The sequence below is a fragment of the Dasypus novemcinctus genome, chromosome 12, assembly GCF_030445035.2.
Source record: "Dasypus novemcinctus isolate mDasNov1 chromosome 12, mDasNov1.1.hap2, whole genome shotgun sequence".
NCBI classification, from domain to species: Eukaryota; Metazoa; Chordata; class Mammalia; order Cingulata; family Dasypodidae; genus Dasypus; species Dasypus novemcinctus.
In genome coordinates, this window is record NC_080684.1 from 22,143,658 (window position 1) to 22,167,519 (window position 23,862).

The window sequence follows — 23,862 nt, forward strand, 5'->3', positions numbered from 1 at the left end:
GCGGGCCGGGCCCGGCCGCGGCGGCGGGAGGCGGCGGCGGCCGCGGCGGCGGGAGGCGGCGGGAGGCGGGCGGAGGAGGAGGCGGAGGAGGCGGGAGCTGAGCTGAGCGGGGCGGGCGGCGGCGGCGGGGCCCGAGCCCGAGAAGATGGCGGTGCGGAAGAAGGACGGCGGCCCCAACGTGAAGTACTACGAGGCCGCGGACACCGTGACCCAATTCGACAACGTGCGGCTGTGGCTTGGCAAGAACTACAAGAAGGTACGCGGCGCGGGCGGGCAGGGCCGCACGGGGCCGGGGGCGGGACAAAGGGGCCGCGGCCCCGAGGCCCCTTCCCGGGTCCTGCCCACCCTCCCGCCGCCGCGGCCCCTCCCCCGGGCCCCGCGCGGCCCCGGGCGCGCCCGCCGCCCCCGCCGGCGCCCCTCCCCCAGCCCCGCTGTCCCCCCGCCGCTGACTGCAGCCCTGCCCCCGCGCCCTCTGCCCCCTCTGCCCCTTGTTTTCCTCCACTGGCCTCGCGGGCCCTGGGCCAGCAGCCCACCCTCTGCTGAGCCATCGCCTTCCTGGCTTCTCCGAGAGAGACAGCTGCGGGTGAACGGGGGCGCCAAACGTGCCTGCCACGGTGCCCGCCAGAGCTCCCCACGGAGCCAGGTACCAGCAGGGCCGAGGCCTCCCTGGTGCTTTGTGTGTGTTCCGAGAGATGATGAAAGCAGGAGGGTAAACAGCCACAGAGCAGGCCCCTGGATGCCCATCAGCCTGAAAAAGACCCCCAACCCAATCACCTGTCTCCAGCGCTCCTCACCCCCCCACCTCCATCTGAGGAGCAACAGAACCTCTTTGGGGACCAGTGCCTGGGCAGAGGCCCCTTCTTAAACCATTCCTCAGCCTCACAATGAAGTTACCCTGCACCCCAGCCTTGCATTGCCTTGGGTTTGGGGTTCAGCACCTAAAAGGAGCTGTTTATCTCTAGCCCCAACACTCCTATCCCATAAATGGAGATAATAAAGGTAACGAACAAAGGGTTCAAGAAGGCTTACCTGTCTTTTCTACCAAACCTCTTCCTGGTGTCTTCTTTGTCTTTTAAGCTTGGTGAAAGGAGCATGTATAAGAGGGTTTTTCTCCAGAGATGGTCCGCCTCTCTTCCTTCTCACTGCCCCCAGTTATGGGCTGTCTTTCAGCTCCCCAGCTCTTCCTGCCCAGTTTTGCAGCCTGTCAGAAGTGTGATGGGTGATTTAGGAGGACTTCCCCTTTGATACAGGTCATGAGCCTGGCCCTGTTCTCCCGATCTCTCTGCGTGTCAGATTCATGACAAACAGCTGCTGAATCTGTGGCTTGTCTACACCCCAGTGAGAGGGTCTGGTTCCCAGGCTCCCACCTTTGACCTCTGTGAAAAGAGATCAGACTAGAGACTGAGCCTCTGGTCCTGGGGGCTTTGACAACCTGTGACCTGTTCAGCTTTCACGCTCTTAGCTTTTGTCCTTTACTTCCCTGATCTCCTTATACCTCCCACTGAGAGGAGCTCTCTTCTCTCTGATTAGGATTGAGGAAACAGAGGTCAAAAGGTAAAGGAAGGTTAGCTTCCTGGCTCCGTTTTTACTTAGAACAGAAGGCTAGGATGCTAGGTAGCTTCATATGGAGAAGTCCAAGAAGGCCCTGAGTTGCATCTAGATATAATTTCTTTGCTGTTCCCACTGGGAAGGTCCTTCCCATCTAGGAGGGCCTACAGCCAGTCAGGAAGACATTTGTGCCCACTTCTAGCAGAAGCAAAACACACTAGCTCTCTCTCGGTCTGCTTGCCCCACCTGACTTTTTGCACCTTACTAAGCTACATTGCAGGGATGCTCTTGGCCTTCTACAAAGTTCCCCCAAGAAATCCACTGTTGTCCTGCTTAGTGAGCCCCGAAGGTATTAATTCCATGGCCTGAACCCCAAGGACCTTCAGAATTTTAGAACCTTCAGTGCTTGTGGCTGGAGATCAGGTATCAAGATAACAGGGTCCTGCAACTCAAATGCCAGGATGTAGCTGAAGAAGAGTAGAAAGTTTCTGTGACCCCCAGCACCCAACAGGAGAAAGTCAGCTTCCTGGTAAGGGGAGTTTGGGCCTCCATTATGCCATCTTCTTTACAGAAACTAGGCATCTGAGGGGAAAGGCACTAATTTATCTGCCCTAGATGCTTCTAGAGCTCCTGGGAGAGAAATATGGGTGGTGGTGGCCAATTTATCTGGGGCCTATTCTTCTTTCCTTTTCCCCAGTATATACAAGCTGAACCACCCACCAACAAGTCCCTGTCTAGCCTGGTTGTACAGTTGCTACAATTTCAGGAAGAAGTTTTTGGCAAACATGTCAGCAATGCACCGCTCACTAAACTGCCGGTGAGTGCAGGGCTGAGGGGCAGATGCTCCAAACTGGGGAGAGAGTTGTACTTTTTTTGCATATTTGTAAATTTTGGAAATTTGGGTCTTTTGCTACCATCCTGACCCCCTGTCGGGGCCTTATTGGCTTAGCCCAGTCCCTGCTTTACCATTCCTTTTGTTTTAGTAATACTTTGTGCAACAGGTTATATCAGAACACCTGGACTTGGTCCACAAAACTGGTTAAAAGGGTATGAGGTTTGAATTTGCACAGGCTTGTGTCCAGATTCTGACTCTGCCCCTTGGTAGCTCTGCGATCTTGAGCAAGCCATTTAACCTTTCTGAGTCTTAATTCCTTCATCTCTCAGTGGGAATAAGAATCCCTACCTTGTAGGGTTTCTATAGTGGAAAGTGTGGTACCCCAGGAAAGTACTGGGCACAAGATGGTGCTTTGTGAATATTGGTTTCTTTCTCCTCTTTCTTCTAAGCCACATGATACAGTGACACAGGGGTTAAAGAATTCCAGCTTTGAGAGGGACATCAGTTCAGCTTGGGGTTTTGTAAAAGGATTGTTAGGTGATGAGAATTTAGGATATAACTCTCACATACTTCTTCCCTGTCTCAATTTTGTAGATCAAATGTTTCCTAGATTTCAAAGCAGGAGGCTCCCTGTGCCACATACTTGCAGCCGCCTACAAATTCAAGAGTGACCAGGGATGGTGAGATTCCTTTTCCCTATACTTGTTACATTTAGTGCAGAAAGAATCCCCCTTTGTGATTCCCTGGAATCTTTCTGGGGTGGGAGAATATAGATAGAAATCTTCATGAGTCTCTTCCTTTGCTAGGTCACTAGGCCTGATTCACTAGGTCAGAAAAATCAAAGTCAAAATAATCTCCAAGAGTGAGTGTGTGTGTGTGTGTGTATGTGTGTGTATCAGTGTATATATTGTAGAGGGAGAGTGATCCTTAGTTGCCATCTCAAGCTTTTCTTCATCCTTTTGGACTAAGCACAGGATGATTCAAGGAGTTGAGATCAGTGAATCCCAGATTCCAGGAGACTCTGGCAACAGCTGTGAGCAAGAGCACCTCCTAATTTCCCATGTTAAGAAGTCACATATCCTAACCTCCTCCCCAGAGCTGAGCGGGATCACTCACTAGATTATTGCCTCTTTGCAAGGCGGCGTTACGATTTCCAGAATCCATCACGCATGGACCGCAACGTGGAGATGTTCATGACCATTGAGAAGTCATTGGTGCAGGTAAAAGTCAAGAGCCTCCCCCAACCATCTCCCTTCCTTGGTGAGAATCCAGAACACCTGTTCCCCCTAATTTCATCCTATCTGTTTCCTCTCCCCACAGAATAACTGCCTATCTCGACCTAACATTTTTCTGTGCCCAGAAATTGAGCCCAAACTTCTAGGGAAATTAAAGGACATTGTCAAGAGACACCAGGTGAGAGTGTGGGTCAGGAAAGCTCTTACTCTCATAAATTCTCTGACTCTTTTCCTGTTGTTTTCCATACCAAGAAGGAGCCTTGAGGTACCATGTTTTCTGCCTCAAATAGCTCTCAACCTCTTATATTTTTTAATGTAACATTTTGTGTGATCTATGTATCTTTAAAAAAAAAAAAAAGACAAAAAAATTTGCTAAAAAAAAAAAAGTAGCTCTGCCTACTCTCTCAGTCTTGACAGGTTTAGATCACTGTTCCCAGAGACTGCATTGGCGGGGGAGAGGGGTCGGAGAAAGAGGGAACGACACTCCACTTCCACGGAGCTAGAGATCACCTGATTTCAGATAAATGAAATCCTTGCTCTTTAGAACTTCATACTTTATAATAACAAGCAGACATCACTGATAGGAACATAAGTCGACTCTAAACTTCCCCTGTATATTTTATCTATTCAGAGGATTATCTGTAATTCTTTGACTTTTCTCCATTATGAGCACAATCCCAGCTGTTTCCCTCTGCTGCTCGGCTGGTGTTTGCATAGAGCATACAAACTAACTTTAATATCATCCTAAGCAAAATATGGCCAGGAAGCCAGATCTGTGTTTGGGTTTCTTCACACCCCTGGGTAACTTGGAGGGGCCCTACTTACCTGTCTCTCCCCGTGCCATCCAGGGAACCATCACCGAGGACAAGAACAATGCCTCCCACGTTGTGTACCCCGTCCCAGGGAACCTGGAAGAAGGTGAGGCCTGGATTGCCCCTGCCGCTGCAGTGTCTTGATGGCTTGGACAGGGTGGAGCCCTGCAGGGCTCGGCTCCTCTCCCTCTTCAACCCGGAATCCTTCTACTCCATAAAGTTTCTATTACCAGTTCTCCTGCTGAGACAGGGGAGTGCTTAAAGTCTGGGTTCAGAGTTATTTTCTGTGTACCCCTTTAGCTTATACTTTTTCCTCTGTCTTTGTCCCCAGAGGAATGGGTACGACCAGTCATGAAGAGGGATAAGCAGGTTCTTCTGCACTGGGGCTACTATCCTGACAGGTGAGGATGGGCTTCTGGGGCAGGTTTAAGGTCAAGAGTCAGCCAGGAGCCCCAGGACATCTAGCAAAGGCAGAAGGGACTCTTTGGGCCGATTGATTTGTTCTGTCCCCGCCACTGATTATGTGAACCGTCTGTCTTGGGTGAGGTTTGGACTTTGTGGACTAGGCTTGGTTAAAAGGATCAGGGAAACATACTTGGCCCAATGGATAGGGCGTCGTCTACCACATGGGAGGTCCGCGGTTCAAACCCCGGGCCTCCTTGACCCGTGTGGAGCTGGCCCATGCGCAGTGCTGATGTGCGCAAGGAGTGCCCTGCCACGCAGGGGTGTCCCCCACGTAGGGGAGCCCCACACGCAAGGAGTATACCCCATAAGGAGCCGCCCAGTGCGAAAGAAAGTGCAGCCTGCCCAAGAATGGCGCTGCACACACACACACAGCTGACACAAGATGACGTGACAAAAAGAAACACAGATTCCTGGTGCTGCTGATAAGGATAGAAGCGGTCATAGAAGAACACACAGCGAATGGACACAGAGAGCAGACAACTGGGGGGCGGAATAAATTAAAAAATAAAAAATCTTAAAAAAAATAAAAGGAGCAGGGCTCTATGTGTGAAATGGCCATCCCACTATAACTTTTGATAAGTAAATTGTTAAAAACAATCTAAATGTCTTAACAGTAGGAAAACGTTTCGGTGAATTTGTGTATCTTCTCGGTATGGACTATTATGCAGCCTTTAAAATTGTATTTATGAAATAACATGAATGATGTGTAGCTGAGTATTAAGTACAAAATGTAGGATATAAAATAATAGCATGTTTACAATTTCATAAAAATAAAATTGCACATGAAAATTCCTGGGAGAAATTATATACTAGATGTCAAGAGTAGTTGTGTTAGGTTGATAGGATTATAGATAATTTTCTTCTTTCTCTACTCTTATAATTTGCTTTTATTACTTTAAAATGAAAAGAATCCCAATGTTAATTGGGGGGGGGGGAATCATTACCAAAAAAATAACCCAACAACCCAATACTTTCCATAAATGGAAAAGATCTGTGCTCTACTTTTCCACAATTCTATCCATTGATTCTATTTCACTGTCAATTTCCCATGGCAGTTATGACACATGGATCCCAGCCAGTGAAATTGAAGCATCTGTGGAAGATGCACCAACTCCTGAGAAGCCTAGGAAGGTGAGCTCTCCTTGTACTCCATTCCCCAAGCAGGCTATTCTTAGGAGGTGAAGAAGGGTTCCTGTGCCCCTGGGCTTTTTCACAGTAATGATCCCCAGACAGAGCTGTGACTGCCAAGCTTCTCACCCGCACAGTCTGTCTCTGTACTTTAGGTTCATGCAAAGTGGATCCTGGACACAGATACCTTCAATGAATGGATGAATGAGGAAGACTATGAAGTGAATGATGACAAAAACCCCGTGTCCCGCAGAAAGAAGATTTCAGCCAAGACATTGACAGATGAGGTGAAAAGACCTCTTTTTTTTTCTTCCTCCAGTCTTTAGCTTAAGTCTCTGGACAAAACTTTGCGGGAGATTGTTGGCTGACATTTGTCCTGTTTCTCCAACCTGCAGGTGAACAGCCCAGACTCAGATCGACGGGACAAGAAAGGAGGGAACTACAAGAAGAGGAAGCGCTCCCCCTCTCCTTCACCTACCCCAGAATCTAAGAAGAAAAATGCGAAGAAAGGGTATGCCATGCTTTCTTATGATCCTGTCCCCACCTCCACCCTTCTGTCCACACTATGTTGGAGGAAGAAAGGCCTAATCCCTTCCCGTAGCCACCTGGCGCTTACCCGGGCATGCCACAGTCCTTAGGGGAGGGGAGGAGGTCGTCTTTAGCTCTGCCCAGTCATTAGTTCTAGTCCCAGCCACTGCTAACCTCAGAGAGAGCTTAATCTCCGAATGAAAAGCCCTTGCCACTTCACATGGCTCTGTTGCTCTTGGCTTCTGTCAGTGCTCCGCTCCACCCTTGAGATGTCTCTCCTTCCCTTCCCTTGAACCTCAATTTCCAGCGTCTCCTTGTGTAAGAGTGACTGGGTCCTCTTTCATTCTTTTTTCTTCCTAGCCCCTCGACACCTTACACCAAGTCCAAGCGTGGCCACAGAGAGGAGGAGCAAGAAGACCTGACAAAGGACATGGATGAGCCCTCGCCAGTCCCTAACGTAGAAGAGGTGACGTTGCCCAAAACAGGTACAGGACAGGACAGGCACCCGGGACCCACTCCCTTTCCCTGTGCTGCCCCAACTGTGCCAACCCCCTGAGGGGGATGCTTTATTAGGCCCAGCTCCAGGTCTGAAAGGCCTTTTCCCATCACTTTAGCTGGTTATTGAAGTTATTTCTGTTACCGTGGAGAATCCTCCAACAGTTCAATAGCCAATCTTAGCTGTGGCTTGTGCTTTGCTCCTGACAGTAGTTTTCAAGTTTTAAATGTTGTGTGCCACAATTAGTAAGCTATATTTGAGCACAAATTATACACATGTACTATCACTATACTGGGAACATTATAAAACACGTAAACAGAACAATTTAAAGGATGAGATTAAAAGAGAAGTTCTGGTACTCTTCCTGTATCCGAGTGGATTGGCCTTTGTATCTGAGATCATTGCTTCTTGGTGCTGGCATATCATCTGTGTTCCAAGAACTAACTAGCCTCAAGTGGGCCAGAGGTGTATTTCAAGGCTGGGCTTGGGAGGCCACGGAGAGGGGAGGGGTTCTGGGCTCCCTCCATCTCGTGAATCAGAGCAGCTCTGTTTTCTAGCCGTGTTTTCTCCTGAACCATCATGTATGAATTCATTTAATGAAAGTGTTCCTCTGCTTTGAAAAATGTTTAAGATCTGGTCACTTCTCTACAGAATGATTTGGCCAGACCCAGTCTCAGTCTGTTAAGAACTGACAGACACATGAAGAGAGAGAGGCCTATCAAAGACAAAAATCATGTATGACTGTAGATAAAGAAGTAAGGCGCTTATTTATAGGAAAAAGTTAAGCGAGTATATAATTGGAGAAGTAGGAAAAGTAACAAGTGAGTTTCAAGCCCTACAATGAATGTGACTGGAGGAAGTTAACTGCATTTTGTGATGAGATGGAGAAAGTTTTGGAGGAAGGGGGAATCTCGAGAGGTGAGGGCTTGATTTAGGCAGAATCTGTCTGATAAAATGACTCTGTCTCTGGCAGTCAACACTAAGAAGGACTCGGAGTCAGCCCCGGTCAAAGGAGGCACCATGACTGACCTGGGTAAGATGGAGCGCCCCTGCAGGCGAGGCATTCGGAGCCTGAGGGTGGGCGGGCTCAGCTGGCACCCTTCCCCTGGGCTCACGGCCCTTCCCCACTTCTCCCTGTGATTCTTCCTCCCCTGCCCCTCGGGAGGTGCCAGTCTTGCATCTGCTGTCTTTCTCTTTCAGATGAACAGGAGGATGAAAGCATGGAGACCACGGGCAAGGTGGAGCCAGTTTAGAGAGGCCCTGCTTCTATGCGATTCTGATTTGTGATTATAAAGTTCATTCAGCCCAGAAACTTCCACTGCCCAGACTTTACCCACTCCAGACCAATTCAAGCTGCAGCTCAATACTCTGATTCTTTCAGAGGCATGGGGTCCATAGTGTTCATTCCCATCACCCATCTTCAGTGTCCACAGTCCTGGGGTGTGGGAGAAGCAGAGGGTTGCTAGGGGGAAAAGTGGGAATGCTGAATGGCCAGCGGCCTCCGTACTCGTAGGATGAGGATGAGAACAGTACGGGAAACAAGGGGGAGCAGACCAAGAATCCAGACCTGCATGAAGACAACGTCACCGAGCAGACCCACCACATCATCATCCCCAGCTACGCTGCTTGGTTTGACTATAACAGGTATGCTACCCCACCTTCTCGCAGAATCCTTCCTTCCCCAGCCTCCAGGGGTCAACATGTTCCTCTTGCCTCCAAATAAGTTATTTTTTCCCTCAGCCAGACAGATAAGAGTGCACTTCAGGTTTAGAGGAACTCCTGATCTCTTTTTTAAGCCATAAAGCTCTGGTGGGAAGTTCTCCCCAAGCTTTGAGCCTGTTTTTAGTCTCCAGCTGGTTGCCCACCCCACCTTCTAGGCTTTTCCTCCCCTCGGGGCTCCCATCCCTCCACCAGCACCTTCCCCTGAGTCCACTCTGGCTTCTCTTGCAGCGTGCATGCCATTGAGCGGAGGGCTCTCCCCGAGTTCTTTAACGGCAAGAACAAGTCCAAGACACCAGAAATGTAAGGAAACCTCGACTCATGATTTTCTTCCTCCTGTGCCCTCTCACCCTTCCTGATCCATCCAGCAACATTCAGTTCAGCAGACCTCTCTCGAGCTCCTATCCTGAGCCAGGCACTGTGCTAACCCTTAGGCAGTTCCAACCTAGGATTCTTGATGCTATAACACATTCTCTAGTACTTGCCCAGGAGTGATATTAAGCATGCCCTTTGCACAAAACAAGTACCTGCTTCAGTGCCTCAGATTCTTTCAGCAGGGCACAGAGTCTTTCAGTCTGTAATTGATACTGTCAAAAATGCAGATTTCCCTAGCATAAGTAATCCACTTTGACTGCAGTGTAAATGACTATTATCAGGCTGGTTCCTGGGTAGCTTTTGATAGAAAAGTGAGTGGTGGAGCTATGAAGACTCCTGAACTAAGGGATGGAGCAGGCTCTGTGGGAGAGAGGTGTCATAGAAAGTGCAGGCTTGGGCCTCAGTCCTCACCTTTAAGGTTTTGCCTCAGGCTAAATCTGCTTGGCGTTGGATGAGACTTGGCAATCTTCTGTGGTTAGGGATGCCCCAGATAAATATGGTGACAAGGTAGCAAGACTCAGTGCTGAGCCAGGGCGCCCTGGGAACTGAGCTAACTTCCGTCCCTGCTTTGTCCTGGCTTCCCAGCTGTGGGCTTATGCTCTTCCCACCATGGTTCTTTCCCTCTTGATACGGTTCTGTCCTCCTCCTGGGGAAAGCCATGTATGTGAGGAGGCATGATAGGCAGGCAGCGTTGGACCAGGAATTGTTCTACATGCTGATCTCTTGATATGAAATAATAAGTGATGACTTACCTACATTCCTTGAGAGCTTGCTGTCCACCAGGTACTATCCTGAGTGTCCTGCATACATTGAGTAATTTAACTTCATGCTGCCCTTAGATGTAGTTATTATAATCTCAGTTTACAGATCAGGAAACTGGAGTACCAAGAGGTTCAACCCCTTGCTCAAGTTCATACAGTGACTGAGTAGTAAAACCAGGATCTTGTAGTCTGACTCATGTTCTCAAACTTTGCACTACATGACATAGTGGCCATCAGTTTTTTTGAGCTCCTATAATGTGCCAGGCTCTGTATTAGTACTTTGTAGACATCTCTAATCCTTAGTAGACATTTCATTTTACAGACGAGGAAACTGAGGTTCAAAGAACTGGGAATTGAACTTAGATCTTTCTAGCTTCAAAGCACATACTCTTCCTACTATGTCATGCTGACTAGTTGGATCTCTGGATAAGGACTTCCCCTTTAATATCCATAAGTTTAGAAATGAGGGCACCTTTTCTTTTTCTCTGATTCCTCATTCAAAAGTTGGATAATTATATGGGAACATCTTATGTTTTCTATGTTTTTTAATGTAACATTCTTTGTGATCTATTAAGTTTAATAAAAAAAGTGTAAAAAACAAAAACAAAAGTTGGGTAAAATGTCCCCAATACAGCCAAGGAAATAATTCACTTAACTAAAAAAACCCATCAAGGAAAACGTAAGAAATGTGTGAATCCCTTGCATCTAGCACACAGTAGGCACTGAGTGTTTATTGAGTTGGATGTTCTACTGTTTTTTGTCTTTGTCAGCACAGGAGTCATTAGCTCTTCTATCATTCTTCCCATCTCCAGCACTGGACAAACATTTATTTGTCTTCTTCCTGATGATCACACTCTCTCTTCCTCTTAGCTACCTGGCCTATCGAAACTTCATGATTGACACTTACAGACTGAATCCCCAAGAGTATCTCACCTCCACTGCCTGCCGCAGGAACCTGGCAGGCGACGTCTGTGCCATCATGAGGTGGGTCCTCTGGTTAGCAGGAAGGGCATCTGCGAGGATGTCTGCCCACAGATGCCTCTTGGCAGAAACAGAAGTATCAATGAGGAACATAGGGGAACAAACAAGAAAAACCCCTCTAGAGAAAAGGCAAAGTACAGGTGCGGGGTGTGAGTGACTCAAGGAAATGGCAGTGGCATTCTCGGAAGTAGGGAGTCAAGGAGAAAGAGAGATCTGGGTTCAGTTGTACTAGCTGTGCAGGAAGAAAGTTCAGTAGGTGGTGGGATGGGGACGGCAGCCAGGCGGAAGGTATAGCTGTGGGTGTCCCTGACATTTAGGTGGAAAGTGAACAGCAGTTGCAGACAGGATTTCCAGGAGGTAGAATGAGTAGAGAAGAGGCCCGAGGAGAGAGGGAGCCTTAGGCCACAGCATCTACCCCCAGCCTGGTCCTCATGCGCCTTTCTGGCTGGCCCGTATGACCCTGCCTGCCCTTCTCCTCACAGGGTCCATGCCTTTCTGGAACAGTGGGGTCTTATTAACTACCAGGTGGACGCTGAGAGTCGACCAACCCCGATGGGGCCTCCACCCACTTCTCACTTCCATGTCTTGGCAGACACACCATCAGGGCTGGTACCTCTGCAGCCCAAGACCCCGCAGGTAGGGTGAGGGGCGGCGGGGACAAGGTGGGGTGGGTGTAAAATTGGGCTTCTTTGGGCTTTCTTTTCCTGGTTTTTTAGGGTAATGGTTCAAGAGTGCTTTGAGGCTTCTTCCTTTTCCATGGGATGCAAAGGACTGCAGGAATCAGCCCCGTGTGTTCAGTGCCCTCTGCCGGCCTCTGCACCTAAGTCTGCAAGGACTTGCTGAGGGAGAAGAGATGCTCCTTGTCCTCAGGGAGCAGGCAGGCTAATGTAGGGAATGGAGCAGATAGAAAAAACATGGCTGAAAATGAACTTGCATGAAAATTTTTAACTCTGTCATGTATCCTCCATTTTTTTCATTTTTGCTTCATAATTATTATTACTTCCATTTTTTTTTTCACTTCCATTTCACACATTACAAAATATTAAGAGGAGAAAGGTTATGTGGCTTGCCCAGGGTCACAGAGTACCAAATCTAGGATTAGAACCTAACTGCCCAGCTCCTAAGAGAATCTGTAGAGATACATCATGGATATCATGCCAGTTACTTATCTAATTAATTATTAAGGGAACACGGAAGAGTGGCATGAGTGCCCCAGAGCTTGTGAGCCGCCCAGCATTTGGCCTTGGGGGCTCCAGGGCCTTGGCCTGGTCATTTCTTGCCCACCCTCCATGACGCCAAGCTCTGTCCCCCAGGGCCGCCAGGTTGATGCTGATACCAAGGCTGGGCGAAAGGGCAAAGAGCTGGATGACCTGGTGCCAGAGACGGCTAAGGGCAAGCCAGAGCTGGTAGGTGGGGTGTAGACCCCGCTGGGCTTCTTATTTGCCCCTTTATTGGGGGGCCCCCTGCCCGGGAAGAAGAGACATGAGAGCAGAGGAGCTACAGCAGTAAAGGAGGAAGTCCTGCCCAGGGTGGCCTTGGCTTTGGGAAAGAAGCTCCTTCTGTCGCTTTCCTCTCTCTGTCTGCCCCTGGCTCCCACCGGTCACTCGTACTTACCTCTTTCTTTCCCCTCCACAAATAGCAGACCTCTGCTTCCCAACAAATGCTCAACTTTCCTGACAAAGGCAAAGAAAAGCCAACAGACATGCAGAACTTTGGGCTGCGCACAGACATGTACACCAAGAAGAATGTCCCCTCCAAGGTACGGGGATGTGGGCTGACTGCAGGCAGGGGTGAGGGAGCCCCCGCTCAGCGATCACCGGTGTCTCTCCTCACCTTGCGTGTTTGACCCACAGAGCAAAGCGGCAGCCAGTGCCACCCGCGAGTGGACAGAACAGGAGACCCTGCTACTCTTGGAGGTATTCAGGGCAAGGAAAGGGGCGTTCTTCTACAAAAGCAGAAATGGCCAGGGTACCAGCCACCCTCGTGAGTGGGGAGGGCCTGTGCAGTTGGGAATGAGCAGACCTTACCCTCAGTCTCTGCCATCCCGGTGCCCGTCGCACCTCATCCCGGGGACCGGCTCCGGGCTGGGGATATGGGCCATCATGTTAACTCCAGCTCCTTTCTTAGTGCTACTTGGGGAGCCCCCTTGGGCCCAGAGAATACAGAAATACTAGAGACACAGCTTTGAAGGCAGCTGCCCTTAGTGGGGTGGGGGCAGTTGACTTCTAAGGGAAGTGGCTAAGTAAGCGGAGTTGTGTCCCCACCACTACCACCAGGCACTGGAGATGTACAAAGATGACTGGAACAAAGTTTCAGAGCACGTGGGAAGCCGCACACAGGACGAGTGCATCTTGCATTTTCTTCGTCTTCCTATTGAAGACCCATACCTGGAGGACTCAGAGGCCTCCCTGGGCCCCCTGGCCTACCAGCCCATCCCCTTCAGTCAGTCGGGCAATCCTGTCATGAGCACTGTTGCGTTTCTAGCCTCCGTCGTTGATCCCCGAGTCGCCTCTGCCGCTGCCAAGTCGGCCCTAGGTAACGTGAAGGGGTTCTGGCCCCCTTAGTTTGTGCTGGAAGGGCTGGTTGTTCAGACCTCGAAGCCCCCTTGTATTTGGCTGTCCTACTAGCCTTGTCTGTGCTGGTGTCAGCCCAGGCACCTGTCTAGGCTCCAAGCTGGAAATAGGTGAAGAGATGGGCTTGTGAGGAGGCTTTCACAGGGATAGCCAGAACTGCCTGCCTGCCCTCGCTCCCAGCCTCATGCCCTCTGGGTCTTGCAGAGGAGTTCTCCAAGATGAAGGAAGAGGTACCCACAGCCCTTGTGGAGGCCCATGTTCGGAAAGTGGAAGAAGCTGCCAAGGTGACAGGCAAGGCCGACCCAGCCTTCGGTCTGGAAAGCAGTGGCATTGCAGGAACCACCTCTGATGAGCCTGAGCGGATTGGTAAGGCCCGGCATGCTCCCAGACACTGTTCCCCCTAAGCAAGGGCCAGAGGCACCCGGCCTCCCCGCCTCAAGTTGGCATTGGAGCACAGCACGAGTGGGGAGACTTGCTGGTGTTTTTATTTTCCCCTAGGATTTTCCCTTAGGGCCAGTGGCTCCCTGCTGGTTTACTCAGGGAGATTCTGACTGGTAAAAGGGGCTGCTGGCAAAGCATTGTAGAGACAGACTCCATTATCAGACATTCCCATTTCCTTTTCCCACGGGCCCAGAGGAGAGCGGGACTGACGAGGCACGGGCGGAGGGCCAGGCCACAGATGAGAAGAAGGAGCCCAAGGTACGGAGGGATTGGCCTCAGGCTGGGAGGGTGCAGGGGCCAGGCATGGAACCGTGATGGGCATGGGCAGCTGACCCAGTCCAGCCCAAGAACACGAGGACTGGGCTTCGAGGGGGTCTCTCACCCGGAGTCAGAGCTCCCCTCGAGACAAGTAAATTCAGTTCCCAGGCCCTTTGTGTGAAAACCAGTCACCTCAGCCCCTGATATTCTCTACGTTTCTTTCACTGGGCCTTAAGGAACCTCGAGAAGGAGGAGGGGCTGTGGAAGAAGAAGCAAAGGACAAAACCAGCGAGGCGCCCAAGAAGGATGAAGAGAAAGGGAAGGAAGGTGACAGCGAGAAGGAATCAGAGAAGAGTGATGGGGACCCAGTAGGTGAGCTTCTCAGTGGTAGTTAGGAGGTACAGGAAAGAAGCGGAGCTGTAGAGCTAACTCAAGAGCCCTTTTCCTGGCCTAGTAGATCCCGAGAAGGAGAAGGAGCCAAAGGAAGGGCAGGAGGAAGTACTGAAGGAAGTGGTGGAGTCAGAGGGTGAAAGGAAGACGAAGGTGGAGCGGGACATTGGCGAGGGCAATCTCTCCACCGCAGCTGCCGCTGCCCTGGCTGCTGCCGCGGTCAAGGCCAAGGTGAGGTCCAGAGACCCCAACAACCCCAAGCGAAGAAGATGGCTCCCTTCTCCAGGCTCACTTCACTGAAAGGAAGTCATTCCATGTGCATCCCTTAACTAGTGCTAGCCTATTTCCTCTTTATTTTTATGCTGAGGGAGTCTTAGTTATGTCTTCTCTAAACTTCTTGAATCTTTTACTATTAGGCCTATTTCCAGCCACCTAATTAGTTGACTTTGTCTTATCCTTTGCCACTCTCTCCCTTTTCCCCAAGTTCTTTTAAAAAATATCAGTGCTGCACTACTGTCTCACATCAGGTTCTCCCTTAAAACCTAACAGTGGGGAGCAGATGTGGCCCAAGCAATTGAGTGCCTGCTTCCCCCATGGGAAGTCCTGGGTTCAGTTCCTGGTGCCTCCTGAAAAAAACGAACAACAAGCAAAACAAATGAAAAAACCAGCCCAGGGAAGCCGATGTGGCTCAGTGGTTGAGCACCAGCTTCCCACATACAAGATCCTGGGTTCATTCCCCGGCCTCTGGACCTCAAAAACAAAACTAAAAAACCTGCCAACCTCTGCACTACCTTTTCCTCCCCTGGAATGTCGTTAACTGGGCCCTCCCGCTGACATGCCTTCCCACCCTTCCTTCCCTAGCACTTGGCTGCAGTTGAGGAGAGGAAGATCAAATCCCTCGTGGCCCTTCTGGTGGAGACCCAGATGAAAAAGTTGGAAATCAAACTCCGGCACTTCGAGGAGCTGGAGACGATCATGGACCGGGAGCGTGAAGCAGTGAGTAGCCTCCCTGGGGGGGAGCGGGAGCCCTGGCACCTGGTCCCGACTCGAGACCAAGCCCTACCTCACTCTAGGATGAGGGGCCGGGAAGGGGGATGAAGCTGCAGTGCAGAAAGCCTGAGACGGACAGGGTTTCCAAGCAGAGGGGGCAGCCCAGGCCAGGGCTGGGAGGCCAAGCCGAGGCAGGTGAGAGGGACAGAAACACCCACAGGGGAGGTCTGGAGACTGGGCTCCCATGGGATGTCAGCACCACAGGGCAGGGATGTTCTGTTCTGTTGATTGCTGTATCTCCAGGTTTTTGAACAGTGCATGGCTCATAGTAGATGTTCAGTAAACATTTGGTGAGTCCTTGAATGGATCTGAGGGATAATGAGAGGACTGGGGCTTCAGATCCAGGAGGTAAACCACAAAGGGGAGGGGATGGCCAGGGTATTGAACCGTTTTGCCTTTAAAGGGACATATAAAGATGTAGAAGACAGCGACCCAGTCTCAGAGAACTTAATTAGAGACATGAAAAACAGTTAATCATGTTTAAGGTATCTGACAGGTTCAAATGAAGAGATTTCAAATCAGGCGTAAGTCTTGAGACCATCACAGAATAAAGGCCCAAGCCCAGAGGTTAGTGAATTCATTTGGTAGGGCTTCCTAAGAAAGGTGAGTTTTTAGCCAATTTTGAAAGAAGGAAAGGACATGAATTGACAAGAGGAACTGGAAGGGTTTTCCAAACAAGGTGATGGCAAGTTTAGAGCTTTGCAGCCAAAATGAGCCAGGGCTGACCACGAGATTAGTCAACTCCATTGCAATGAGAAGTCCATGTGGGCAGCCAGGAGAAGCAGAGGTCATGGGAATTCACGAGGGGCAGGGGGCAGAGGACAGTGGGAGCCCAAGCACAAGGTTTAGATTTTTTTAAAAAAATTTTTAGGAGGTACCAGGGATTGACCCCAGGACCTCATACATGGGGAAGCAGGTGCTCAACAGCAGAGCTACATCTGCTCCTCAAAGAGAGTTGTTTTTTTGTTTGTTTTTAGGAGGTACTAGTGATTGAACCTGGGACCTCGTATCTGGGAATCAGGTGCTTAACCACTGAGCTACATCTGCTCCCCACAATGTTTAAATTGGATGAGGGAAACTGCCCGAATGAAAATCTGGACCTGTGAGAAGACAGAGCGGGGGGCAAGGTATGCGCTTTTGAGCGCTTCTGAACCCTGGGTAAGAGTATTCCCTTGGCCCTGGCAGCTGGAGTACCAAAGGCAGCAGCTCCTGGCCGACAGACAAGCCTTCCACATGGAGCAACTGAAGTACGCAGAGATGAGGGCCCGGCAGCAGCACTTCCAGCAGATGCACCAACAGCAGCAGCAGCCGCCTCCAGCCCTGCCCCCAGGCTCCCAGCCGATCCCACCTGCAGGGGCCGCTGGGCCACCTGCTGTCCACGGCTTGGCTGTGGCTCCGGCCTCTGTGGCCCCTGCTCCTGCCGGCAGCGGGGTCCCTCCTGGAAGCTTGGGCCCCTCTGAACAGATTGGACAGGCGGGGTCAGCTGTAGGGCCACAGCAGCAACAACCAGCTGGAGCACCCCAGCCCGGGGCAGTCCCACCAGGGCTCCCCCCCCCTGGACCCCATGGTAAGCGGATGGGTTCCGGAACTCTTGCTGGCCAGAAGGAGCCAGCGCAGTGCTCCAGTTTCCCTCGCTGGGGCTGTGTGCTGGGGCCGGAGATAGGCGTGGGCCTCAGGTTCCACGATGGGCCCACACCTCTCTTCTGTCCCTAAGCCAGCATGTCCTCAAACCCAGGTTTTGGATTTTGTTCTGAGGATTTGCCTTTCACTTTAGAGGCGGGAGAAGGGAAGGTGATGCCAGAGAGTGGCTAGATAATCCTTGCTGTGAAAGTGAGTTGGCAAGCAAGACTTAAGGCCTCTAACCTACATCATCTCTCCTCTTCCTTCCCAGGCCCCTCACCGTTTCCCAACCAACAAACTCCTCCCTCTTTGATGCCAGGGGCAGTGCCAGGCAGCGGGCACCCAGGCGTGGCGGGTAATGCTCCTTTGGGTTTGCCTTTCGGCATGCCGCCTCCTCCTCCTCCTGCTGCTCCATCCATCATCCCATTTGGTAGTCTAGCCGACTCCATCAGTATTAACCTCCCCCCTCCTCCTAACCTGCATGGGCATCACCACCACCTCCCATTCGCCCCGGGCACTCTCCCCCCACCTAACCTGCCTGTGTCCATGGCGAACCCTCTACATCCTAACCTGCCGGCGACCACCACCATGCCATCCTCCTTGCCTCTCGGGCCGGGGCTCGGATCCGCCGCAGCCCAGAGCCCTGCCATTGTGGCAGCTGTTCAGGGCAACCTCCTGCCCAGTGCCAGCCCACTGCCAGGTGAGAAGCGTCCAGGAGAGAAGAGGGTGAGGGAGAGGGGGCCACCCAGAGGGATGGCGGGAGGTGGGCTAGGGCTCAGGGACGGGAGCGTCCACAGTCCCTTTTTGAACACTCTGGTAAAATTAGAATACAGGAGGAAGGGCCTTTCTGGCTGTCCTCCACCATCCCCCAACCTGGCAGCTGCTACCTCTGGGATGATATTGGGGTCACGGAGGAGTCCTGTGGTACAGAGCAGCATCTCAGTTGTAAACTTAGAACACAGCTACCCGTTTGCATGATGATTGGCATCTCCTTTGCTTGTTCCCATCATGTGCCAGCGCCCCATGTGGCAGGCTCACCTGTAAACCCCAGCCACACTGCACCTGGATGTAGCCTGAGCCTCTTCAGAGAGCTCCCTTGTGGGCAGGAGGGTGATCTGGGGTATATCAGTTTTCCCCAGTAGAGGTGGGAGAGGGTGTTCGGAAGAGGAGGCTGCACGTTATGGGTATACCTCACTCATCTACGCACCCATTGCATGCCGTGCCTGGTCTGTGTCTCTGGTGGCCTGGGTCTGGAACCCTCTCTCCTGCTCACCCTGGCTGATTCATCTTCCTTCTCTTCACAGACCCAGGCACCCCACTGCCTCCAGACCCCACAGCCCCAAGCCCGGGCACGGTCACCCCTGTGCCACCTCCACAGTGAGGAGCCAGCTTCCCCCACTCCCATGGAGATCAAGGAACAGCCCTCCCCTGCCACCGGGCCCCTTCCCCAGCCTGGAGAGCTCATCACTACGTAAGGAAAGCTCCTTCTGCCCCTCCAAGCCCCTGCCAGGCCTCTCAAGTGCCTCAGAGGCATGCATTTTTATATCGGATTATTCAAGGACTTCTGTTTAAAAGATGTTTCTAATGTCTGAGAGGATAGGATGGGAATGGGGAATGCTTCCCTCAAAGGGCTGGGGCCAGGTATTATTCAAGGTTCTAATTAACCACTTCTAAGGGTGCGCACCCCCCCAAAAGCGACTGCATTTTTTACAGATACAGAAAAAAAATAAAAAGCCCTTTAAAAGGAAGTAGAGATTTTTAGAAAGCCACAATTGAAGCTCCCTTCATCCACTCAAAAATAACCAACTTTTACATTTTTTGAGAGGGGGTGATAATTTCAGGAAAGGGGAATTAAGATTGCGGGGAAAGGTCTGGGGATAGAATAGGGTGCAAAATCTGGCCCCCCAGTCTCCTAAGTCACGTCCCCAGCGCCCCCCGCCCCCAGGGTCTCCCCCTGGCCTCCCCAGCATAGCTGTTTCAGGCCACCCCAGCTCAGCCTGTGGACCCTTTCCCCTGAATGTCAGTTTTGTGTTTGTTTTTAAAAGTCACCTGCTTAGTTATGTCAGTGTACGTGTATCTGGTGGGGAAGACACCTATCTGGGGACTCCTCTGGTAGGTGACAGAGGAAGAAAGGGCGTTAGGGACTGCCTGGTCCTCCTCCCTCCCCGTGCTGTCCAGGGGACTCCTAGGGGGGACTCCTAGGGGGCACGGAGGGAGCACAAAGGGGCATGCTGAGAGGATGGCAAGTTTCTAAAACCTGTAGTCTTCAAAAAGCACTTAAGCACCTTCCTCTGCTGACTCAGTGGTCACCCTCTAACTCTTCCCTCTCCCCTCAAGACCATCAGAACCTTGACTGACAGCCAGGGGTTCCCTGGAAGGGGACCTGGGACTTGGGAGCAGCGTGAGGGGAGATGCCCCACCCAGGGTAGTGCCCCTCAGCCCCTCGGCGCTGCTCCCTGGGTCCCGGGTCCCAGGTCCAGCCCTTTCCTGCTTTATCCTTGATGGGAAGGCCAAGGTGATACCAGGCTCTGTGCCTCCCACCAAGCCCTTCGTTCCTTCCGTCCCTGTTGTTTCTCTTCCTCTGTGTCTGGGCACCCTTCCTCTGGTCAAAGTTTTTTGTAAATTTTTTTTCTTTTCTTTTTTTATAAATTAATTTGCTTTCAGTTCTATCTTGTGGCCGCCTTCTGTGTTCTTACTTGTGGCTTTCAGGCAGGGCCTCCGGGCTGGGGGCAGCCGTCCTCAAGCCTGTCACAGGCCAGCCGGCGGGGCTGGAGAGGCCCTCAGGCAGCCCCAGGCCTGGACACTGGCCTCATGCCTCAAAGGGCTGAAGGCATCACGGCTGTGAAGACTGCATTGGTGCCTGAGCCAGGCAGAGGCACTCACCTGCCCTAAAATAGCTGCTCAAGACCTGGGTGGACACCCCCCCCCTGTTGTGTCTTCATCCTTGCACAAGTAGTGGCTCCATTCCTTCCCTTATTAGGAAGAGTAGGCAGGCCCCTCACCTACTCCTGCTGTTGTTGGCTCCTCACACTTCCAAGCAGATTGTCAGGCTCAGGGAGTGCTAATATGGCCTGCCTTCTGCTCCAATAAACACTCCTCAGGTTTCCCCCCAAAAGGCCTTCAGTGCTTGGGAGGGCAGGGAGAGGCCTCAGCCTGATGGGATGGAACAAGGCTGGCCAGCCTTGGTCCCACAAGGACTGACAGCTCTAAGTTCCTGTGGGGGGGTCTTTGTAAGCACAGATGGATGGGCCAGCACTTGGTAAGTGAGGCAGAGATGGCTACTATAGGCTCTTTCCCAGCTTCCCCCAACCCCTGGCCCATGGACCCTGGATGCTGTCTCAGGGCAGAAATCACCACCATCTCCCCATCTGCCCCATCACCCTACTCAGGAAAGCAGAGCTGAATTTGGGGCACAGAAAGCAAAGTTTATTTGGTGGATGCTGTCGGCAAACATTGTCCAGAAGAGACAAGATGGGAAAGGTGCTGTGACAAGAGCCTTCAGAGCTAGGTACCGTCTCCCGCAGGAGGCAGGAGGCACGGGCTCTGGGATCAGGAAGGTCGGTCCTCAACCATTCAGCACCATGCGGACGAGCTCTGTGGAAAGGGGAGGCTGGATGAACCAGGGAACTGGGCTAAGGGGAGGGGTTCACCAGGGGTCAGGAGACTACAAGACAACGAGGGTAGCTTAAGCAACAGCCAACCAGGGGGCCAGCTTGCAGAGTGGCTACCTCGAGTCTGACCAATTCTCTCTGCCCCTAGCCCCCCCCCCCACCAGCTGTTAGTCCCCCCACCCCACTGAGCAGCAAGAACACGGCAGAGGCAGGAAAGTTCTCTACACCTACAGCTACTGTCAGCCACTGGCAGGAGGGGAGGACAGAGTTTTGGGTTAGGGTACCTCCAAGCTGCCCAGCAGAGGAAGGGAGGATTACTGAGCTACCGCAGCAGAATGGGGCAGGCAAGCCACCCCTTCAGGCCAACCACCCATGTTCCAGGGCCAAAGGAGCACCTAAAGCAAGACTGGTAGAGACTGGTCAGTTCCCAGACACCAGCACCCAGGGTCCTATTAGCAATACCTGAGGCCTTCCAGGAGGGAAGGAGGTACCATACCCCCAGGCTGCCTTCCTCTTTGAGGAACCGCCCCCCCCAGTCAGCTCCATGCAGACACATGCCAGGAGGAAGTCAGAGATGGTAGTAGGGTAAGGGCAGGGGCTAGAATGCAAAGGCTGGGAAGAAAAACACTGGGCAGGTCAACTAGAGGAGGAGAGGCTGGGAGGAGCCGTACCCGCCCCATGGGCCCGTCACCCCGACAGGATATGCCTCACAAATGCTGCAGGAAGGAAGAGACATTAATGGTGAAGACAAGACAAGACATGGGGTGAAGGGGTCAGGTGGGGGGGTGTAGACATTCCATTTATTTTACTTCCCATTCCTTACCCACCCTTCACATCTCATACCCCCTTCCTGTCGTACCCCTGACCTCCCACTCCTGGGCTGGGCTGGGCCCTGCCCCTTGCCACCTGGCTCCTTCTGGAGCCCAAGTCCAGAGATCGGGAAAGCCCCAAGTGTGCCTGTCCTTGACCTGCTCCACACATGGCTGCTTTCTCCACAAAGCTCCAATTCCCCCTCACCTTCATAGTTAATACAACCATTGCTGTCCTCATGTCCTGCCACCAGCATCTCTACTTCTTCTTCTGTCATTTTCTCTCCTGCAGAGGGAAAGAAAGAGCATTTTTGGAGCTGGGTGGCAGGTGTTTCAGGGTGGCACTTTAGCTAAGGAGCCAGGACATGGAGCCTTACCCAGAGTGACAAGGACATGTCGGATTTCAGCACCCATGACGGTGCCATTGCCTTCTTTGTCAAACACCCGAAGACCTTCAACGTAGTCCTCGTAGGTGCCCTGGTCCTTGTTCTTAGCCACAGTCTGCAGCATGGGCAGGAAGTGTTCAAAGTCCAGCACCTTCACGTTCATCTCTGCCGTTAAGGATGTGGAAGGGACAGGGTGTCAGGCCAAGGAAGTGCCATGAGTCCTCAGGACTGAGAGGATTATGGGATCACAACAGACAGCTCCCCCGCAAAGCAAGGAAGTCCGTGGGATTTGCTGGTCGAGGCAAAGCTTGACTTTGGGGATGGCCGATAAAGGTGAAGGGAAGCTCTGAGGAACTGCTCTTGAGGACCCTCACCATCACTCTTAGGGTTCCCCAGGACCTTGAGCACCTCGGCGTTAGTGGGGTTCTGGCCCAGGGCCCGCATCACGTCCCCGCACTGGCTGTACAGGATCTTGCCGTCGCCTGTTCGGTCAAACAGCTGGAAGGCCTCCTTGAACTCTGAAGGTGCAGGCGGACGTCAGCCCCGGGCCTGCGGAGCTAACGCAAACCCCACCTCCCAGGGACACAGCACGCCCATTCAACTTTTATGATCCTGAGGAAACCAGCACCGTAAGCGGAGTTTGCTGCGAGGGATCCAGTGTCCCATCCTCCCAGGTCGGTGTCCCACAGAACGATACAGGCCTCCTCCCCCTCAGCGGGGTGGTAGCATCCGTTCACACACCCCCTCCTCCAGCAGCAAGCTTGCCCGGCCTCCTCGCTACGAACTACTCAGGACAGGAATTTGCCACCGCCCAGCCTGGGTCCTGTCCTTATAAGGAAGTGGGAGCAGCAGCCTGGGACTGGGGTCATCCCAGCCTGCCACCTCCCACCCCTGTACAGAAAGGGACCTGAGGGAGGGTAGAGCTACAAAGTCGTCTCCTTAGCAAACACCCTGTCTCCAACACCACAAAATAGCAGGTCACTGTTCTTTACAATCTGGGCGATTCCAAGCCAGGAGAGGGGAGCAGTTATGACAGGAGTAGAGAAAGGCAGAAGTAACCGATTAGGGGACAGAGGACCGCTCCAAAGCCACACACAGCAGGCATTAGGTGACCAAGGAGTTTCACAAACCACACCACCTAAAACTCACCCAGTGCTTGGGGCTCAGATCTAGAGTGAAGGGGAGAGAGGAAGAAAGAAAAAAGAAAATGGAGGCCCCAGAAGGAGGAGGAAGGGGGGCCAGGGGAGTACGCCCCTGGGAGTGCTGAAGACAGGACAGGTTGGGAATTAGGGGAGAGGCCCTAGAGGCTGTCCCTCTCCCGAGGGGTGACCTCAGTAGGGGTCAGAGATTACTAACCTGCAGTCTGGTCCTCCGTGAAGTCACACTGCTCAGAGAAGAGGGGAGCGGTCAGCACCTGAACTCCAATCCCCCAGCTTCTATCCCAGCCCCACAAACTCCTGTTTCCATGCTGGGGACTCGCTTCCCATCAGGACAGAAACCCAGAATTTCCAAACCCACCGTGAATCGTTCAGGCCCTCAGGTTCCCTTTGCCCCCTTCCCGCTGCTTTCTCCTCGCCTCCCGACCCGGGCTTCCCGCTTCTCGTCCCAAATCCCGCTCATCCTCCCGGGCCCCAGGTCCCACCATCTTGACTGCTCAGCTTGGCAAGACTTTTTCCTGCAGTAATGGCTGCGACTCCAGGCCCGGCCCTAGTCTTAGGCCGCCCCAATGACGTCACCTCAGCCGCCTCAGCCAATAGGAACGCTAGCCCGGGCTTATGCAGATGAACTCTACATTAGTAATGAGGTGGGCGGGGCCCCCGGCTGCTCCTTTTCCCCAATAG

General features: G+C 52.2%; 2 protein-coding genes across 23 annotated transcripts; one reads left to right on the plus strand and one right to left on the minus strand.

Annotated features, from left to right (window-relative positions):
* Positions 1 to 55: 55 nt before the first annotated feature.
* SMARCC2 (SWI/SNF related BAF chromatin remodeling complex subunit C2) lies at positions 56 to 19,884 on the plus strand. 21 transcript variants are annotated; one of them, XM_058308018.2, is made up of 30 exons: positions 63 to 256; positions 2,246 to 2,365; positions 2,978 to 3,063; positions 3,522 to 3,603; positions 3,704 to 3,796; positions 4,467 to 4,536; positions 4,762 to 4,831; positions 5,951 to 6,026; positions 6,179 to 6,310; positions 6,419 to 6,534; positions 6,912 to 7,036; positions 8,021 to 8,080; positions 8,248 to 8,285; positions 8,561 to 8,691; positions 8,998 to 9,069; positions 10,773 to 10,886; positions 11,366 to 11,519; positions 12,197 to 12,289; positions 12,526 to 12,642; positions 12,737 to 12,799; positions 13,160 to 13,418; positions 13,661 to 13,822; positions 14,091 to 14,155; positions 14,392 to 14,527; positions 14,610 to 14,776; positions 15,407 to 15,541; positions 16,781 to 17,162; positions 17,487 to 17,570; positions 17,850 to 17,915; positions 18,520 to 19,884. In XM_058308018.2, exons 1-30 carry the CDS (start codon positions 146 to 148, stop codon positions 18,594 to 18,596), a joined length of 3,456 nt encoding a protein of 1,151 aa, XP_058164001.1. In that variant the 5' UTR covers positions 63 to 145; the 3' UTR covers positions 18,597 to 19,884. The 21 variants fall into 21 exon arrangements, with proteins under 21 accessions (XP_058164005.1, XP_058164001.1, XP_058163992.1 ...); XM_058308016.2 differs by having other exon boundaries at positions 64 to 256; positions 12,523 to 12,642; XM_058308017.2 differs by having other exon boundaries at positions 64 to 256; positions 12,523 to 12,642; positions 14,613 to 14,776.
* A 735-nt stretch (positions 19,885 to 20,619) lies between these two features.
* On the minus strand, positions 20,620 to 23,768 carry MYL6 (myosin light chain 6). 2 transcript variants are annotated; one of them, XM_012528129.4, is made up of 7 exons: positions 23,664 to 23,768; positions 23,378 to 23,405; positions 22,396 to 22,539; positions 22,013 to 22,186; positions 21,844 to 21,921; positions 21,498 to 21,542; positions 20,620 to 20,809 (listed from the first exon to the last, which is right to left on the minus strand). In XM_012528129.4, exons 1-6 carry the CDS (start codon positions 23,664 to 23,666, stop codon positions 21,514 to 21,516), a joined length of 456 nt encoding a protein of 151 aa, XP_012383583.1. In that variant the 5' UTR covers positions 23,667 to 23,768; the 3' UTR covers positions 20,620 to 20,809; positions 21,498 to 21,513. The 2 variants fall into 2 exon arrangements, with proteins under 2 accessions (XP_012383583.1, XP_004466161.2); XM_004466104.5 differs by lacking the exon at positions 21,498 to 21,542.
* Between the last annotated feature and the right edge of the window lie 94 nt (positions 23,769 to 23,862).

What these genes read in the sequence shown, in the direction of transcription:
- SMARCC2 (XM_058308009.2), top strand. Translation starts at nt 146, where the DNA reads ATGGCGGTGCGGAAGAAGGACGGCGGCCCCAACGTGAAGTACTACGAG. An exon ending in TTGGCAAGAACTACAAGAAG is followed by an intron (nt 257 to 2,245) that starts GTACGCGGCGCG and finishes CCTTTTCCCCAG; the next exon opens with TATATACAAGCTGAACCACC. An exon ending in GAGTGATGGGGACCCAGTAG is followed by an intron (nt 14,528 to 14,609) that starts GTGAGCTTCTCA and finishes TTCCTGGCCTAG; the next exon opens with TAGATCCCGAGAAGGAGAAG.
- MYL6 (XM_004466104.5), bottom strand. An exon ending in CACGGAGGACCAGACTGCAG is followed by an intron (nt 22,540 to 23,377) that starts GTTAGTAATCTC and finishes CTGCACCTTCAG; the next exon opens with AGTTCAAGGAGGCCTTCCAG. An exon ending in GGGGAACCCTAAGAGTGATG is followed by an intron (nt 22,187 to 22,395) that starts GTGAGGGTCCTC and finishes CCTTAACGGCAG; the next exon opens with AGATGAACGTGAAGGTGCTG.